Source organism: Cardiocondyla obscurior, linkage group LG12 (genome assembly GCF_019399895.1).
Source record: "Cardiocondyla obscurior isolate alpha-2009 linkage group LG12, Cobs3.1, whole genome shotgun sequence".
Taxonomy (NCBI): domain Eukaryota; kingdom Metazoa; phylum Arthropoda; class Insecta; order Hymenoptera; family Formicidae; genus Cardiocondyla; species Cardiocondyla obscurior.
This window is the reverse complement of record NC_091875.1, coordinates 825,264-844,666: the sequence shown is the minus strand read 5'-3', so window position 1 is coordinate 844,666 and position 19,403 is coordinate 825,264. Positions and strand designations below refer to the sequence as shown.

At 37.8% G+C, this 19,403-nt stretch overlaps 3 protein-coding genes across 6 annotated transcripts in view; all 3 read right to left on the bottom strand.

Annotated features, from left to right (window-relative positions):
- Positions 1-761: 761 nt before the first annotated feature.
- On the bottom strand, positions 762-2,556 carry Gfzf (GST-containing FLYWCH zinc-finger protein). Its single transcript, XM_070664328.1, has 6 exons — positions 2,443-2,556; positions 2,134-2,277; positions 1,998-2,056; positions 1,589-1,730; positions 1,397-1,514; positions 762-1,314 (listed from the first exon to the last, which is right to left on the bottom strand). The coding sequence occupies exons 2-6, from the start codon at positions 2,266-2,268 to the stop codon at positions 1,082-1,084; spliced, it is 687 nt and encodes a 228-aa protein (XP_070520429.1). The 5' UTR covers positions 2,269-2,277; positions 2,443-2,556; the 3' UTR covers positions 762-1,081.
- Positions 2,557-2,878: 322 nt separating this feature from the next.
- Positions 2,879-6,169, bottom strand: Tango10 (transport and golgi organization 10). Of its 3 annotated transcripts, none has more exons than XM_070664316.1 (4): positions 5,786-6,169; positions 5,350-5,601; positions 5,122-5,262; positions 2,879-5,052 (listed from the first exon to the last, which is right to left on the bottom strand). In XM_070664316.1, exons 2-4 carry the CDS (start codon positions 5,461-5,463, stop codon positions 3,799-3,801), a joined length of 1,509 nt encoding a protein of 502 aa, XP_070520417.1. In that variant the 5' UTR covers positions 5,464-5,601; positions 5,786-6,169; the 3' UTR covers positions 2,879-3,798. The 3 variants fall into 3 exon arrangements, with proteins under 3 accessions (XP_070520417.1, XP_070520419.1, XP_070520420.1); XM_070664318.1 differs by having other exon boundaries at positions 5,350-5,587; XM_070664319.1 differs by having other exon boundaries at positions 5,350-5,503.
- Positions 6,170-6,844: 675 nt separating this feature from the next.
- N (neurogenic locus Notch protein) overlaps positions 6,845-19,403 on the bottom strand; it is a 184,042-nt gene continuing 171,483 nt past the window's right edge. For both annotated transcript variants that reach the window (XM_070664782.1, XM_070664783.1), the window contains 6 exons: positions 16,934-17,477; positions 16,249-16,779; positions 15,614-15,846; positions 13,582-15,403; positions 11,556-13,330; positions 6,845-11,380 (listed from right to left, as the gene is read on the bottom strand). In XM_070664782.1, the coding sequence (XP_070520883.1) occupies positions 10,293-11,380; positions 11,556-13,330; positions 13,582-15,403; positions 15,614-15,846; positions 16,249-16,779; positions 16,934-17,477 (5,993 nt within the window). In that variant the 3' untranslated portion in view covers positions 6,845-10,292. The remainder of the gene's footprint in view (positions 11,381-11,555; positions 13,331-13,581; positions 15,404-15,613; positions 15,847-16,248; positions 16,780-16,933; positions 17,478-19,403) is intronic.

Below are 19,403 nucleotides of genomic sequence, written 5' to 3'. Positions count from 1 at the left end.
TTATCATTAGATGAAGTTATACGTGGACATGAGTAACACATAAAGACAATCAGAAATAGCAGATAAACTTGAAATACTGTTTGATTTTGAAAATGCCGTTGGTTTGTATGGTATTAATTGTAGTAAAAATATCCTGATAAAAATTTAACGATACGTTTCACTTCAATACACATTTGCTACGAATGATTCACAGTGATATTTTCATTTCACATAATTAGTATAATGTTACAGGGTTGATAGATTTATTTCTATTCTAAGTCGTTCTATGATACTCTAACGATGGTGAAATTTGTGATGACTATAGTTTGTAAAATGAGAAGTATTTAATACACCAGAAATACTGGATACGTAACAGCTCAATTTACGATATACGTGAATATATCGTTCTCGTGTTATATTAAATTTCACAAGTAAAGTAAACAAAATTTGAGGTTTTTAAGGTTCGTGATCAACTTAGAATCAGTTTATGATAAAACTATAAAGGTCTCGTCAAGCTCGAATAGGAATATTTGTATACAACAAGCTAAGTTAAATATATTGATCGTAAATATATTTTTATAAGTGTTACATACAACATTTTCATAGAATAATTTTACGCCAATTACTTTCCATGAATTTAGCCATACCGGTTAGTAAGTACTTATCTCTGTTTGCGTTATTAAATACAATTTTATATAATAATGACAGATATCGTTTACAAATTTCGCAATATTAATTCTAATATTCTGATCTAATATTTTGATTAAAAATACGCTAGGATGTACGTCGATAAGATTTATTTTATTTCTACACATACTGTCAATTACACAAAAATTAACACATGATGGTTGTAATCGCAATAATTATAATAATACTTATCATAAAAATATGTTATAATAGAAATTCTAGTTTAATCTTGGTAAGAAGAATATTATGGAAATATTACGAAAACAAATGTGATTGTGTCAACAATAAATCTAGTTTAGTAAAAAGGAGAACATCATTTCCTTACATTAGGCTTTAAAAAAAACTGCAAATTTATTTAAAAGTAGAAAATGTTAGCAACCATTTCAAATTGCTCAGTTCTGTTGTAAAAATTCCTTTATGTATTTTTGCGCACGGGATGTATCGGATGATAGGGTATATTGGGAGGATGTTTTTCACAATAACTGAGATCTCGCAACCCGCCCTCTGCGATTTGCCAGAGATCAGGATGCTTCCTCTTGTAGTTATCGTACCATTTCGCTACTAAAGGCCACGGGTCCAAATTAAAGTCGATGGCTTCCAGGCACATCGTTGCAGTTATTAACGGGAAATCGGCGATTGTCAAGTTGTCTGTAAAGAATTGTAAATATTAATAGATTTTTTTTCCAGTAAAAAGAAATGGCAACAAATAATTATACATATGTATACTTACTGCCTGCTGCATACTCGGAGTTTTCGCGTTGCAAGTACGTGTTGAAAATATCCAACGCGATTTTCGTTTTCTTGAGGCTCAACGGTGTGCGTTGGTAATCAAAGAACATTGGCAGCAGCTACGACGTGCAATGTACGAATAAGTACTTACGTTCAATAAATACGAGGAAGCTCAATCGATGATTAGACTTACGGTATGTTCAGAGATGTTACGGTAATAAAGCGCCAAGTTAAAACACAAACGATGATTCACAATCGCTCGCAACTTTGGCTCTTTCGGATACAATTTACCGCTCGTATCGTACTGGTCAGCTAAATATTGGAGAATTGCGTTGCTGCAACGTGATAAGGCAATACGTGATATACATTATGCAAATGTTAGGTGACGGTATTAAAAAATCTGGATTTGTTTCACACGCAATGTGCGTTTAGAATTGTGTGCCTGCATTTACTTGCATGCGAGATATAACTTTTTACAAGTAAGGATAATTTTGTTTCGCACGCACGTCTTTAACAAACGTAGATTCTTGTATTTACAGTATCGAAAAAGAATTATTTAATTCTTGTTAATTAATAGTACTTCTAATATGGGATTTAATTACCTTTCACCCATTACAAGATCACCGTCAACAAGTGTAGGTATCTCTTTTTGTGGATTTAACTGCAAGAATCAGAATTATTTTAACTTAACTTCGTTTGGTACAATTTATTTATCAGATATTTTTATTTTTAGCTTACGTTTTCGTATTCCTTAGTCACATGGTCACCTTTATTAAAATCCATATTAATCAGTTCGTACTCTATATTTAAAACCTTCAACAATTGCTGACACGCAAGGGAAGGTGGACCATCCGCAACGCTATACAGCTTCATATTTTGTATCTGAGAAATGTAAGTATTACAAAATTAAAAGTGTATGTCTAAATATCAATTTAAGTACAGACTAAATTAAAGAAACGGAGATAATTAATTTTATATTTCTACACTATTAAATTATAAATAAAAAAAATATTAAAGTATTTAAGTAAATAATATTTTAATACTCACATTGCAAATAATACGGGACGAATAAAACGCGACTGCAAGTTGCCGCTACAAGAATGTAAGAGATACTGGTCGTGAATAACTTCCTTTCACCAGATTCAAGGTCTGTCACGAGGCTCACTTTAGAGGGGTTTATCTATTACATAACAAGTCTTAATATGATACACATCTTGTCACAGGCAGTTGATAAAACTCGTTCATTTTAATAATCTCACAGTTATAAGCTTTACGATGTAGACTTGCATAAATCTTTTTCAAATGTAACAATAATCATAATTTATTTTTAATCATAATCAGTAACGCAAGTCACAAAATATAAAAAATACGTCATAAAAAAAAATATATAAATATATATATTGTGTGATATAAAAAGGCTAAAATATGTAGTTTGAAAAATTATATAAAAGTATTAATATACTTTTAAAAAAAAAATTACATATTTAATTTAATTTTATTTTATTGCGCGCAAGTACAATGTCGATAAACAAGTAAAAAATCAGTTCTTAACTTAGAAGTATATACATAATGATGGATATTAAGAAGTGATATAGTACATGTAAAACTTTTTTTATTATTATGAAAAAACGTAAATTAAGTAAGTAAAATATGTATGCAATAAGTATAAAATTCACATATCGATTTCAATATTTTAAAGATATCCGATATTTCAAATTTATAGTCATAACAAGCAATGAGTTATGTTCAAAATTATAAAACTAAAAATAAGTAAAAATTTGAAGCTTCTTTTTTTTGCTTCTTTAGGAAAAATATTTACAAAGTCCGCACAATATTTTAAAAAAGTTTCTGTCATTCTCTTGGCCATTAATGGTTGCATCTTTTATTACAAAAAAATGTTGCAGAACACGAGTAACATACAAGCTTATTAATCCATATTTATGTCCATAAAATGTGTTCGCATTCTACATTTTGTATTCTGCAGTCTGCAGAATATAAATATATGTATATATATAAATACATAAAGTACATTGCATCTGATATGTTATAATTGCAATGCACTACATAGATTAAAATACTGTAATTATGAATAATGTACGACTGATAAGTCCAATCGAGTTATATACGAGATTTAGAAACAAAATTTCCAGGAACTCACGCTTGTCAACATTTTACATTTGATAATAGTTTTAATTTTTAATATAATTTCTTATATATGCTAGAAAAATATTCGCATCTTTCTCTAAAAGTTAAAATTAAAAATTGTATAAAGTATTCAGAAACATAAAATTCATATATTCTTATTGAAATTTCTGTAAAAATGTAGCACATAATCATTTTCAACATTTATTTTTCGACACTCTATAGTACTTTTGTATCGTAGATATAATTCCTTTGTAATTATTAATTTGCTGGCGATATAACAATATGTAATTTGAGCATGTCTTTGTTGGGGCCTACTAAAAATGGAGATACGACGTTTTCCGATACTGAGCCCTGCTGTGGATTGAGCTCCTCGAACGGTAAAAGATCGTCTAAATTCAAAACTCGATCTTTTTTACTGAATATATGAATAATTTCGGTAACTCTCGCAATATGCTCAACACCATCTTGCAAACCATAAATCAAAACTCCGATTTTTACACGCATGTTACTATTTAATGGTTCTTTACAGGTCAACGACAATCGTACTGAACGTTTAACATGTTCGGGCATTTCCACTGTGCCTTGCCAGACTATAAGGAAAAATTTTTTAAACCAAACACCTTTAGGATAAATGTCTACTACCCATTCGCACACTCTATCGCCTGCATACTCCGCTAAACTGGAGTGACTAGAAAAGACAAGAGTTCTCATGTGGTAAGATGGCAAACTGTGAAAATTTTCTATGGTCAATAATGAGCTACACGTGTCAACAGTATAGAGTCTCGGTTCAAACAATAATGCACCATCTTCTTCGCTCATACTGACTTCTCTCACCCTGTCGTTTTGGCCTGAATGAAAAGACATGCCAATCGACATACGTTCCACAAAAAATTCCTTATATTTTTTAGTTAATGGTGACAAAAGCAAATCTGCCAATTGCCGTGGCGACATCATCGGGAATCTAACGGGCGACATCACCGCTATCACCAGTTGATGCAACGTCGCTTCTAACTCCTCTGGTGACAGCTGCTTTCTCAAACGACCCGCTTGATAATTCAGCCAATATTCTAGGCACTTGTAGAGAGTCATCTCATCTTTTACTACTAAACTACTTTGATGTAACAAAGAAACTAATATATCTAAATCAAAATTCCCGAAGTCTGCAGTCTTGGCTACAAGTTCCAAATTCCACTTGATGAAGTTTTGGCACGCTTGGCTAATGTCATGATGCCCGCAATTTAGCGTATACTGCAGCCACGATACCAGAGTGCCATGTATAGCAGCCAATGCAATGTGATTTCTCATGTAGTCAAGGCACAACGATATCAAATCTTTGACGTTGTACTTATCGGCTAGGGACAATATCGGTAGAACAACACTATGGTTTATCCTTATCTGGCCAGTGTAAAAATAGCGCAAAAATTCGCTAAATATTGGTGCACACTGTGGCGTTTCTTGGAGAGTTACCCTGCTTTCCTGAGACTCACTCCATTGTGGGCTCATTAGCATTACCTGTAATTTAATTAACACTGAGGATTACTCTATAAATAAATTTTTATCTAACAATAGAACTTTTCATACTTGGAAAACATCGCTAGAAGCACAGAGTATAAGTCGATGTGCTGGATATTCAACACCGTCCACAACAAGACAAATATCGTTCATAAGACGCTCTGCATACAGTGTTGCTATTTTTAGCAAAACTGTACGTGAATTATCTACCTGCAACACAAAAATTATTAAATATCTTATAAATTAATTCATACAAGATTTAATAATTTGGTTTTATCTTAGTGTAAGTATCCATACCTCTATAGAATCTGAGCTTTCCGACTGAGCAACAGTGCTACTGACCGGTCCCGATTTCTTGCTGGAATCCATCCTTGATGATCCTGTCATCCACCCAATAGTAGTCCGTAGCATCTGAACATGTTTCCTCGACGTATTTACAATTTAACCGTTGCTAGATGTAACAAAAAATTTGAAGGATGGCAGACTGTTTCCATTGGGCTATCCATTTGTTTCAAATTTCCAGTGCAAAAAATTTCTAAAATATTACACCTATATAAAGACGAGATATAAATAATTTGTGCAAGAACGAGATTCTACGAGTGATTAATCTTTCAAAAATGTGTACATAAAATTAATTAACATCGTAATAAAAAATTAGATCTGAACAAAGAGAAATTCGAGGTTAGAGTAATTGTGTTGAATGTTTGTTGCTTGATAAAGATTATAGTCTTACCGTATCGTGCGTTAAAAGACAGAATCGATCATCAAACGCGATTAGTGAATGCAAATGACGAATTCGGAATGAATTCAGAAAATTCGTGGTATATGTCTTGATTCAACGTAGTTGCCTATTATATTTCAAAAACGACATGCCCTTTTTTTATCGAGCACTCTTGAAACTTTCTGTGCTGTTTAACGGTTCGGTGTGCTGGCGTTCGTATTCCACAATTTATATTGCAATCGAGTAACTTGCGTATAAATAAATGCATAAACCATTGACAAAATAACGTCTTTCGATAACCTGCCTCTTTAAACTCTCGGTACAGGTGGCACTGATAACAATTGCAAGACACTGTTGTTTTTTAATGTGATATACGCGGCGTTCGTTGCGTTTTGTTAATAATATAATTTTAAGTATGTGTTTAAGATGTTTAATAATTTTCAAAACTCTCGGTTTTTGCACTCGTTTGTTACGTGGTCGCTAACTTCGAATTTTACTAACATTATTTTATTACCATCGTTTTACATATAAATTTTTACTGTTATATCAAGTGTAATCTCTGATATCTTCATGGATATATCTGCATGTATTTTTTTTAACTTTCCTTTATTTTACTTTATTATTATTTTATTTTCCCGTAATTTATCTTATTTAATTTAATTTAAAAATTTCTGGTTTATCGTTTAGTGATACCTAGTCTACATGTATTTTGCTTAATTTTATTTCGCCATATTTAATTTAATATTATTTAATTTTAATTTCTTTTAGAATGTCCAACATATTCAAGTTATGCTACTAATGTCATCGATCTTTTCAACCTCTCTCCATATTGCGGCGACGGTAGTGCCTCGAGTCGCATGATCGTGGAATTTTTCGAAACTACTAAAATGGATGGCATTTGATTGACCAAGAAAGTGTCATCAATTTTAATAATTCTAAAAAATTTCGTTACCATGCGACTCGAGACACCATCGTCGCCGCAAAAAAGAACAGCGAGACAGTTTTGGATCAATTAATTAATAATAAATAATTAAAAATTTTTTTCCCACTTAAAAAAGAAAACACAATTAATTATAGATGTTAGGTTATCTTTATTATTACATTTGTGTTTAAAAGACATAACTTATTTATAAAAATATGGGAGAGCGGGTAGCGGATAGAATATAATAGGACCGAACAAATCCTTAAATTGCTTAGTTAATACTAATAAAACTCAGTACTTTTTACAAGTTACAAGGAATAACAAAATCTAGTGTAATAAATCGGTCTGTCCTCTATCCTATTGTAAATAAGTGTAAATTATTATAGCATAATGCTTAGAATTACATCGGTTGTTTTAACACAGAATTATGGTGCATCAGAGAGCAGTTGCTGTAAAAATTTAGAACACATAGTAAAATCGCTTTTGCTTGCTCAACAATTTACATTTTATATATATTAATATATAATATCTACGTATTGCTAATTATAACAAACAAGTCGATTGCAAATCTTCATTCAGTACTATCTGGATTTAATTATCCTTTTGAAAGTTGTACTTTAGCCGTACTTTTATGCGTTTATGTTTAATTTGCGACGTAATGTTATAAAAAAAAAAATATGTACGAGTATATATGCATGTATGTGAGCATATACGTACATACACCTATTTAATTATAAATAAAATAATTTTAATAAGTAGACATTTTTTTAAAATTATTTTATATCTAATTAAATATTGGTATATGAATCATTTTATATGTATATAGTTTTGTATAGTATTCTTAAAATACTTATTTGTCTATACAAAAAAATACTTTTTGTCTATATTCTCATTTTCATTATTGGTAGAGTCCACATTTTTCATGATATGTGGGGCAGTTCTAAAGATATGTAATTTGTTACAAAAATAAGATATGTAGAAAAAAAAATTGATCTCTCTGAAAAGCAAGCTGAAATTGCGTCGAACCCATAATATATTCAACGACGGAAGAAAAGCTCCGTTACACCGTGTATGTAATCTAGAATTGCACCAAGGACTGCATTCACACGGCGATCCTTGATGCAACAGCAAACTGCATACGATATAAAATACGTTTATGTGATAGTAATATGATGAAGACATGATTATTTTACGCAGTACGTCTTACAGAATGTATAGCAGTACAGCTAAACTTATACAATAGTATATAAAAAAATATGTAAAAACAGTTTGTACAAAAATTCAGGAGAGAAAAGACAATTATATAAAATTACTTAAACAGTAAAAGATGAGCGGATAGAAAAGATGAAGGAGTATTTACATTTACATTTCATCTTTCAATATAAGATTAAAACAGAACCATTCTCGACGATTTCACAAACAGATCGTATCGATGATACCAGCAATGAACTCCGTCTAACATGCCGAAAACGTGTATCACTGGTAATATATTGCAAAAGCGCGCGCACAAACTTCCCTCATTCCGTAACAATAGTTAATTCTCATTTCTCTCATTCATATTCGCACGCACACATACACACACATGCACATTCATGCACGCACGCACATTTCCTCTCTTGATCTATCTATCTTTACATCTATCTTGCAACAATCTTTATGATAATGCGTCGTGATTGCTCATTACGCGTACCGTCCGTATGCACCGTAAGCGTACGATTATATTAAAAATGCTATTTTGGCTTTGGCAGAAAAGAGATCAGAGAACTGTCCTAACACTCCGCGCCGAGTACTTAATTTAAGGCGATTGATACACCTAAAGATTAACATTAATAATTACGCTAACTTGTTTAATAATCAATTTGCCAAAGGGACTTAATAGCGCGAGTCGAAAAAAAAAAGCTGAGAAAAGAGAAAAAGGGAGAAAGAAAGGAAAAAAAAAAAAAAAAGTTAGCGCACCATACGCAATGGAATGTCTATGTATGGAACGATACTCTGCAAGCTGTTCAGGACGAATTCTCTGAAGCTCCCGTCAACCGTACTGATTATAAACGTTGTCTCTTCGCTTTGCTTTACGTTACGTAACTTTACGTGACATTACATTAAATTACAATTAATTACATTACATTACATGTTGCCAGTATACTGACATCTCAATTATATTAACTAATAATAAACGTTTAATCTATTTAGAGGCCATTTGGAAACGCTGCGTTTCTTCCAATATAATTTAATAATAGATCCACCTATAAAATCTGTGTGTCTTATACTCTACGGAATTTCGAAGGCACAATTTGTAACATATTTTCCATTCGCATTAATGGATTAAAGAATAAATTAATGATCATCGTATTGTTTGACGTTTGATGGGAATAGTCAACTCGGATGTATAATACAAAAAAAAAAAAATTGGAGAAATAATGTAACGGAATTAAATAACATGCTGCATAAAGTTGTCTTCCGTGGAATAACAGACACAGCAGCGTGAATGATAAATCTATTGCAATATGTACAATTATTAAAAAATAGCAAGGTCTCCTTCCCTTACTTATTATTGTCCATTGGAGGTCTTCATTGGCAAGTCGAAGGCACCGTTTATTCATTGAGCTGTGTATGACGATGTGACAATAACGATAGATATCAAAAATATATTACAAATACGTATATAAATACATGATTAGTCGATTTCTCTGTACGTAAGTCATTGTATAATTCCGCTATAAATTTATTTAGAAAGCTTTTATAGAAACTATTTTTTATAAATTGTGCGATTTATCTGTCGCAATTTTCCTAAATATTACATTGTATTAGAGAGGCACGATCGGTTTTGTAATTTCAGTAAGTTTAAAACTAGTGTCAAATAATGCGCACTTCGTTATCTTTTATCCGCTATTTATATTTTATAATAAATTCTATCCGTTTCGTTATTAATAATTAATTCGTTATGTACATATTTTTGATCAATAACAATTAATTTGTGCTCTTTAATTTTATAAAAAATTATTTTGTCGGCAATTTGGCATGTGTAGTAATAAAAGAATTAAATTAAATCTGCTACTCTAATCTACTACACTATTAATGAATTTTATACGAATAGCGCATAATCTACCACTAGCTTTATTACCTCTAATTGAAACTCTTCCGCTTATACACGCAATACGTTGTTCTATACGTATCAGTGTTAGACATAATATATTTGACAGTCTGATTAATAGACACAATTAATAATATAAAAATTAATTTATATTTAAATGAATAAGAATAAATATGCAATAAAAAAAATATTTTACGAAGTTATTTCCAACACTGATACCTATTAATATACAATAATCGCGGCGAGAATGCAATTTACCCCGTAATAACTTTTCCGACACACACACATACACACAAATGAACAAAAGAAAGATAAAATACCTTCTTGCCACTGATCCATTACGAAAGAGTCCTTCGTTGTCAACGTTGCGTTTTTTTTTTTCTTTTCGTCTTTTCGACATCTAGATGCTCGATCGACGAGCTAATCACAGTTCATGTATAACTTTTTTCTTTCTTCTCTCTTTACGACTTATTTCCGTAGGAAAGAAAGTACCATTGCTATTGGCCTCATATGTAGATCGCCTCAGAGCCCTTGTTGCTTTGGTGAGCACCGCCGCTGGCGCCGTAAGCGTTCGTAGGCGAGGCCATGCAATCGGACCAGTCGCTGTTCGAACGGGGCGAGCTCGAAGACCAGTGACCAGGGCTATCCGGCGATGGCGTTGGAAAACTTTCGGGTGCCTGCATAAGATGCTGCGGTGTAACGTCGGGTCCGGAATGATGGGACGGCGGCGTTAAATACTGGTAGTATTGTTGCGTCTGTTGTTGCGTGGGTTGTTGTTGTTGCTGCTGCTGCTGCTGCTGCGTGCTTTGCTGAGGCTGTGGCTGCTGCTGCTGCTGCTGCTGCTGGATCTGTTGCTGTGTTTGTTGAATTTGTTGTTGCTGTTGTTGCTGCTGGCTTGAAGAATACGGCAAATTATCAAAGTCGAAGCCTACTGGTGGCATGCTACCGTGCTTCTGATGCGTTGCTTGTCGCATAGCAGCGATATGAGTTGGCGATGTAGGTAACGAAGGCCTATTCTTCGCCGGTGACGGCGAACCCATATAACTCGCTTGTGGAGAAAGAGTCATATTTGATTGCACCGAGTGTGGAGGCGACTGATTACTGTACGGAGGCGACAACGTGTTTACCATGCCTTGTTGTTGACGCTGATGTGGCGCTAAGATCTGGTCGTGAAATGGCAGCCCGTAATTACTCGTAAAGGTATCTAAGCCGAGCTGTTGCAAACCTTGCATCGATTGACTTTTGATACAATCCTCGTATGGTGGTGGCTGCTTCGCCGTTGCAGTGTGAGCCACTAATGGTAACGCATTACTATAAAGACTTGCGCTATCGTATGGGCTAGTCGGTAGATTGCCATCGGCGCCTTCTGCTCCCTGCGGGATTTCCTGGTTTGGGGGCTGAGCGCCACGCGGTTTAGCCGGTGGCTTTTTCACTGACGGTTTTCGCCTTACCATCACTACCGCGCCGCCGCCCTCTGATTCCGGACTGTTTGGGTTTCCCGTACCTGCTTTTGGCCGTTTCTTTGATTTGGTTTGCTTCGGCGCCGAACCGATCACTGTAGGATGCGTGATTAATTGTGGATGATTTGAAGATCCTACAAAAAAAATCATCATGTTACATTACAATGTTATATAAAAAATAACTCCGTGTATTATTGTAAAATCACACTAAGAATTTTTTGTAAAATTTTTGTAAATGGAAATTTTTGTAAAAATGGAATATTCTGTTGTATTTATATACATTTGTAAAAATATTATAAAAATGCTTACCCATAAGAGGACCATTCGGAATGACTGTGACCATCTGCGGCGACCTCGGCATGTGTTCATCAAGTAGTCTGACAATATCGTGATGCAGTCTTTCGCTCGCTACATCGCGAGGTAACCGATCCATGTGATCGGTAATCTCTCTATTGGCAAATGTATCAAGCAATGCTTTGCATGCTTCAAAGCTACCCTCACGGGCGGCTAAAAACAATGGAGTTTCATCTTTATCATCTTGAGCGTCTCTGTTCGCGCCGTGCACCAACAATATGTTGACAGCATCGACGTTATTAACCGCTGCGGCCCAGTGCAACGCCGTCTTGCCACTGTTATCGGCGGCATTGATGTCAGCGTCGGCGTTAATGAGATCTTCCACCATTCCTTCGGTGGCCAAACGCGCTGCTAATATTAACGGTGTGGTGCCATCGTGCATTCGTGCATTTAAATTTGTTGCTCGATTGCGTAGTAATATCTGGAAAACTCCCATAGCGTCGGCAGCGACAGCAGAATGCAATGGTGTGCGGCCAGTGTTATCTTGTGAATTAGCGTCGGCACCGGCATCTAATAATCTCTTAGCCGCATCAGCCCGAGCGTAACGTGCGGCCAGATGCAACGATGTCTCACCGCTCTTGTCTGTGGTCGCATTGAGATCCGCGCCTTGAGCAACCAAATCGGCGATTACTGCCGCAGTGCCATCGCTTTCGTCTTCTTCTTCACCAGTATCGAGTCCACCGCCTCGCACTGCCGCTACCATCAACGGTGTCATGCCGCATGGACCACGCGCGTCCACATCTTGACCATGCTCGAGACTGGGTGGCGTTAATACACCTGCGTCTGGTCGTCGTATCTCGGCTGCGTCTAAATGTTGCTGAGTCCACATACGCGGTTCGGTTTCTTCGTAGTCGGTAATAACTGTATGATCGCTCGCGTAACCCGGTTCGATGGCACGCATTCGTTTCGATGGTGGTAAATCAGATTCGTCGTCGGACCACTGAGATTGTATTCGGGCACTGACAACATCCATGTTCATGCAATTCACCGACGGCTGCTTATTCAAATTACGCATTTCTTGGCCATCCGGACCACGTCGACGAGAGCGGCGTCGTTGACCACTGCCGCTGCTGGTTCTTAAGAAGCCTTCGGGGAACCATGTGACTCCGACTGCACGCTTCCGTTGTGCAGTTACCAAAACGCCTACTAATAATCCGCCAAGTACTACGATTATCACACCGATGAAAACATATTTATAATTGGTTGAGCTTTCCCCCATGTCCGCCACAGGTGAACCAAGAACACTTCGCACTTGATCGATGGGAAAGTTTCGTGATAACGAGTGCCTCAACGCCGTGGCAGCCAAATATTCGGCAGCTTCATTCGCTGATGAGAAACATACTGAGTTCTGTTGCAGCGTACATTTGCGATTATCGATTTCCAAATAAGCGACTACTCCTTTTTTACTGTTAGGATTCATCGGACGATTAAATATACTGGGGTGGTTATTTTTATCAGGTCTCCAGGGATATATCATTTCATTGCCGAGATCATCCGTTTTAATGCGAAGAGTCGTTCTTAAATGATGGCCCATGTCACGTAGAAAGCCTGCGATGTTCGAACGGAAAGTATCCATGTCCACTCTTACAGTTATAGAGATGATACCTTCCGCTAACGACGGCGGTTCCTTTTCGCAATCGAGACCGTCCCAGTTACATTCTTCATTGTTGCAGCCGTAATCACAATGGCCGTTAGCGTAATGTTTTCTGCAGTATGCGTCATAGATTGGGCTAAAAAATACAAAGAATATAATAAATAAAAGTGCTACAAATATAATTAACAATTATTAATGTTTTATTTAATATATTAATATATTCGTAAAAAGTAAAATCTAACTAATAAAAATTATAATTAAAAGTTTATTAATAGCCACTAATTGTCAACTATCAACGACGTGCATAATTTAATTTTGTAATGTATATTGAGAGTAAAAAGTGTAGTAATACACAATATTTAAATAAGAAATTTAACTAAAACTCACTTGCAAGGAGGAAGTTTTTTATCGCAATCTCGGCCGTCGAAAAGGCATTGTGGATTGTTGCATTCTTCGTCACATTTGCCGTTCATGAATACCTTCCAGCAATCTATAGACGCGGTACAGTTGCGCCATGGATTAATGCCCAGTGAACAATCATTACCATCAAAGTCGCAGGCGGATCGATTACACTCTTCGTCGCAATGTTCATTACGAGCTTTAGCCGCGCATTTATTTTCAATACATTTTTGACGTTCGCGTTTCATATAAATGTCGTTAAGAGTTTTATTACTTATACTTCCAAATATTCCGCCAGCATAATTTGCGTCGTAGATATCGCAATTTTTACCGGCCCACGTGGGAGGACAGTCACAGGCGTAATCGCCGATCTTGTTTACGCAAGGAGCATCTTGCTGACATGGATGGCTGTCGCATTCATTCCAGGCATCGAATTCGCAATGCGTACCGGTCGTACCTGGCAAACAGTAACACTGATAGCTATTTCCGATGACTCGACACGTACCGCCATTTTGACACGGTTCGGAATTGCAATAAGAACCAGCGAATTCACAATTGGTACCATGGTAATCGCCGGGACAGATGCAGATGTGTCTGTCGTGTTTGGCTGTGCAAAAACCACCGTTTTGACACGGAGAGCTATCACAGAAATTCACTTTAACTTCGCAGTGGCGGCCCATATACCCGGGTTTGCAGTTGCAATGATAGTTGTTGACCAATTGTACGCAATCTTGAGTGCCGGGTGAGGCGCACGGATTCGATAAGCATTCATTGATATCACCTTCGCATCTTGGGCCGACGAAACCGGGCGGACATTTGCATTCGAAGCCACCTACTTTATCAATACAAGTGCCGTTATTATGACATGCGGTCAGCATGCAATCGTCGATGTTAACTTCGCAAATGAAACCAAGGGTGCCAGGTGGACAAGAGCATGTAAAGTTGTTTATCAAATCGTGACAGGTGCCACCGTTCTGACAAGGATTTGGTCGACAATCATCGATATTGAGTTCGCAGTTTTGTCCTTGAAAACCTTTAGTGCACTGGCATTGATACGAGCCAATGAGATCCTTACAGGTTGCGCCATTCTGACATGGTGCCGAATCGCACTCATTTATTTCTTCTTGACAATAAGAGCCGGTGTAACCGTCAAGACAATGGCAACGATGACTATTGCCTATGTTTTCGCAGGTGCCATTGTTGCAAAGATTGTTCTCCGTCACGCCTTTTCGTATGGCAGCATCCTTGCACGAAACCATCTCCACGTCGCATACTTTGCCGGTCCATCCAGGTGAGCAGTTGCAATGATACTTATTTATATGCTGCACGCATGTTGCCTGATTTTCACACGGATTGTCGGCACACCAGTCCACAAACTTATCGCATTGCTTACCCGTGTAGCCGTACGGACAATGGCATGTGTAATATTGTATGTGATCGTGACAAGTAGCGCCGTTCTGACAAGGCGAACTGTCACATTCGTTAATACGGTATTGGCAATTCGAACCTGTATATCCAGTTTTACAAACACATGTATAGTTGTTAATACCGTCGATACATGTGCCGCCATTCATGCAACTACTTTCGGTGCAATCTTCGTCGTTGGTTTGACAATTAATACCAGAAAAGCCAAGTTGACATTGACACGTGTAGGAGTTGACATATTCCTTGCAAATGGCACCGTTCTGGCAGGGTTGCGACAGACATTCGTCGATGTCAACCTCACAGTGCTTGCCACTGAAACCGTCAACGCAGAGACACGTGTAATCACCGATGCCGTCCAGACAGGTGCCACCATTCTGACAGGGAACTGTGAACAGCAAGAGAAATTCTCTTTAAGTGTCGTGCGGCAAGGTTTATTAAGTGCGTTTAATTTAATCCATGTCATCGCGCGATAAAACAGATGACGCTCTATAGACTCACGTTAGACTCACAAGACTCTCAAATGAAAGCGAAAGAAGATCTGCATCTGTAGCAAGTAGAGAAAAAAAGTAAAGAACAGCCGGTGGTTCGTACTCACATGATGCACAGTCATCGGTATTGATGATGCAATCACGGCCCTCGTAGCCCTTCGCGCACACGCAATGGTAAGAGCCGTTTGTGTTCCGGCAAGTGGCACCGTTTCTGCACGGCGACGTCATCACGCACTCGTCCACGTCTTCGTCGCACAACCTGCCCGTGTAACCGACCGTACATGTGCACGCGAAGTCGAGGAAGTTCGATGATGGTGAACATTTCGCTCCATGAAGACATCTGGAAATGACACAGCAACGTTATAAAGTCATTCTATCGAGCGGATCATCCATGTGGACGATCCGCACGTTTTATCGAAATTAAAAGATTCCTGTTTCCCTTTGCTACGGTGAAAAAACAGAAGTTCTAAAAGAGCGTATTATGTAAAATCATAATGTCATACATACGATGAAAGTACAGTACTAATTTTACAGCAAAATTCAATTTATAACAAATATATTATACGTTGCATATTAAAAATATAAATCTTTCTTAAAAAATAATAACACGTTACAAAATTTTACGATTTAATTTAAATTATATAATTGTTACTATAACATTCGATTTAATAAAATATTTTTTAATACTTTAATTTAACTACGCGTATAATTAGTCAAATAAAATAGATTTAAAAAATCATACTTGTTCGGCGAACAAGGATCCAGCTTGTCCTCGCAATTTCTGCCGGTGTGAGGCAGTTCGCAGACGCATTTATAGTCGTTAACGAGATCGATGCAAGATCCACCATTCTGGCAGGGATTGTTGGCGCAGTCGTCGATGTTGGTCTCGCAATTGATGCCGGTGTAGCCAGGCAGGCACTTACAGCTATAGCCGTTCAAATGGTCGTTGCACGTGCCACCGTGCTGGCAGGGGTTCGAGCCGCATTCGTCGATATCCGCTTCGCACCTCTTGCCGCCGTAACCGGGCAAACAGTGGCAAATAAACTGGTTCACTCCGTCCTCGCAAGTGCCGCCGTTTAGGCAGGGCGAGCTCGCGCACTCGTCCACGTCGCTCAGACACCTGGCATCGTAGTAGCCGCGTGGGCACTCGCATCTGAAGCCGTTTATCACATCGATGCAACGGCCACCGTTCGCACACGGATTGCTCGCGCATTCGTTTATGTCAGTCTCGCAGTGTTGACCGGTGAATCCGGGCTCGCATTCACATGAGTACCTAAAAGGAGTAAGGCATTATTTAAGATTGAAAAATGAAAAGAAACGAGACGATATGTTGACTTTTAAATAATTAGAATCAAAACTTTAATTCAATGTATTTTTTTTTTTTTTTCAAGCTTATCATGTAATTAAATTAGGTCGTGTAACGTTACCTGTTGATACCGTCGATACACCTGGCCCCGTTTCGGCAGGGATTGCTGTAGCACTCGTTGACGTTGACCTCGCAATTCTCGCCGGACGTGCCCGGTCGGCAGACGCACAGATAACCGTCGATGCGGTCCTCGCATCTACCACCGAATTGGCACGGATTGCTCTCGCACTCGTCGATCTGTGTCTGGCACAGCTTGCCGGTGAAGCCGGGGGAGCAATTGCAGGTGAAGCTGTTCTCGCCATCGATGCAGGTACCGCTGCGGCACGGATTCGAGGCGCAGTCGTTGATGTTGGTCTCGCAGGAGTCGCCGGTAAAGCCGGGCGGACACTCGCACGTGTACCTCGCGATACCGTCCTGACAAGTGCCGCCGTTCTTGCACGGCGACGAGATGCAATCGTCGATGTTAATCTGGCAGTGGGTGCCGGTGAAACCCTCGGCACAGGTACACTTGAAAGCGTTGATGAGATCGCTGCAGGTACCTCCGTTCATGCACGGCCTCAGCGCGCACTCGTCTATGTCGATCTCGCATTGAGTTCCAGTAAATCCTGAAAGAAAAATATGAACACATTTAATGAAGAGATAAAACATAACTGTAATATCTTTAATCTTTAAATAAAAATAAATCGGTGTGACGCTTAAATTAGCTGTTGATCGATTCTATTTTGAGGTTTGGTTTAACTTACATATTTATTATATTAATAAAATAAATATAATATTAATATACATTAATGTGTACAGATAAGGTTATGTAGCGAGTGCAGCGCGCTCCATAGGGAGCATCCGAGCATTATTCCGCGTATTATTCGGGCATTTCCGACCGGCTTCTTCCATTATAATTTATTTCGGCAGGTTCCGGTAACCGTGATTGTCAGAGTGCGAGGAGATCCGCACCTCGCCCGTCTTTCTTCGTCGCGGCCGGGATTCTCATCCTGTTTCGAGCAAGTGATTTTTGAAGAACTCGAGGAAAATTAAGTGCGCGGAGAACATTTCATATCTCGGTCCGTCTCGTTCGCCGCTTAGACAGTGAGAGATCCGCACTTCGCCCGTCTCTCTCGTCGCGGCCGGGATTTAACGGGAGTGATAGACTATTCCGCGGGTGTCCAGGGTGCGGAAGGACGACTCGACACGTCCCATCTGAGAGGAGGAGCAGACCCGGAAAGGGCATCATGCATCGGCGGAGCAACTTTTAAGTAAGTATAAATTGAAAAAAAAAATCTTTTTTTTTTTTTTTTTTATTAATCTCATTAATTAATTGACATGTCTACATTAATGTTTTATTTTATGTTACAGTCACCGGCCGAACTCTACAACTCCGCTGATGTTCATGCAGATTGGTAAGTAATAATTCTTTTTTTTTTGTCATAGTTTGTAATTGGGATCTATTAAAAAACAGCGCTCACGTAGCACGGTTTCTTCCAGTGTTAATAAAAAGCACGTAAAAATCGTAAAGTTGTACGAAAGAGACGTTAGATTAAGTGCGGTTACGTCAACATTTAAAATTAATGTAACATTATAAATTACACTTTGACAAAGTGTATAATATTTCGCAATTTATGTAACGCGATTTAATTAACGGTATACAATTAGGCGATGTCTGGGTGTTCGTAGATAAAAATCGTATCTCGCCAAGGTCAGGTAATCAAGCGAAGATATGCAAAGTCTTCATAGACGTGTTCGGACAGGCGGTAGAAACGGATGTAGTCATCTTTGCCATAACTAGCGTAATTAACGTTAATTAATCAACTGTATCGACAGAGGAGGACCGAGTGTACATGATCGAGACGTTGACTCGAGAGAATAATTGCATACTTGATCGATCGGATGCCTTTTTTCCAGTAGTTTTCTTGTAGTTTGATCTCGGGGGTGATTCTTGACAAGCAATAATCGCATCAATTCAAGACTATCAAGAATAATTAGAGGATAGCAGATGGTAGTATCGTAGAACAAGATCGATCCAATGGTGAATAGCATGCACGATCTTCCGCGATAAAGATTGTGGATCGGCTACCAATTATCGCCGGCGAATAAATATCGCTTTCCGCATTAATTGCGGAAGATCTTAAAGACGCGTGTAATATCGCATATCGAATTATCGAAAATTATGAGATTTTAACTTTGAAACTATCAGAGCTTACGTTACAAACATTAATATATAATTATAAATTAAATTGATTAAATTAATGGCCTATATAATCTCTTCATTATTATTCATTACCGAGCAATATTTCAATGTCGCGTTTAGATATCAAATTCACCGCGACTAACCGTACGCTTACTTCTCCACCATGAAAACTGCGAGTCCACGTATTTTACCGCGCTTCCGCATGATATCCCTGACGGTCCTTGCACCAGGTGGTCTTAATGGTCAAGTTTCTTTACTCTTGTCAACGTTGCGAGGCTAATGCGCGTTCATTCATATACAAATTGAGCCGGGTGAATCGCCGTTGCACCGTGCGACGCAGAGGCAGAAA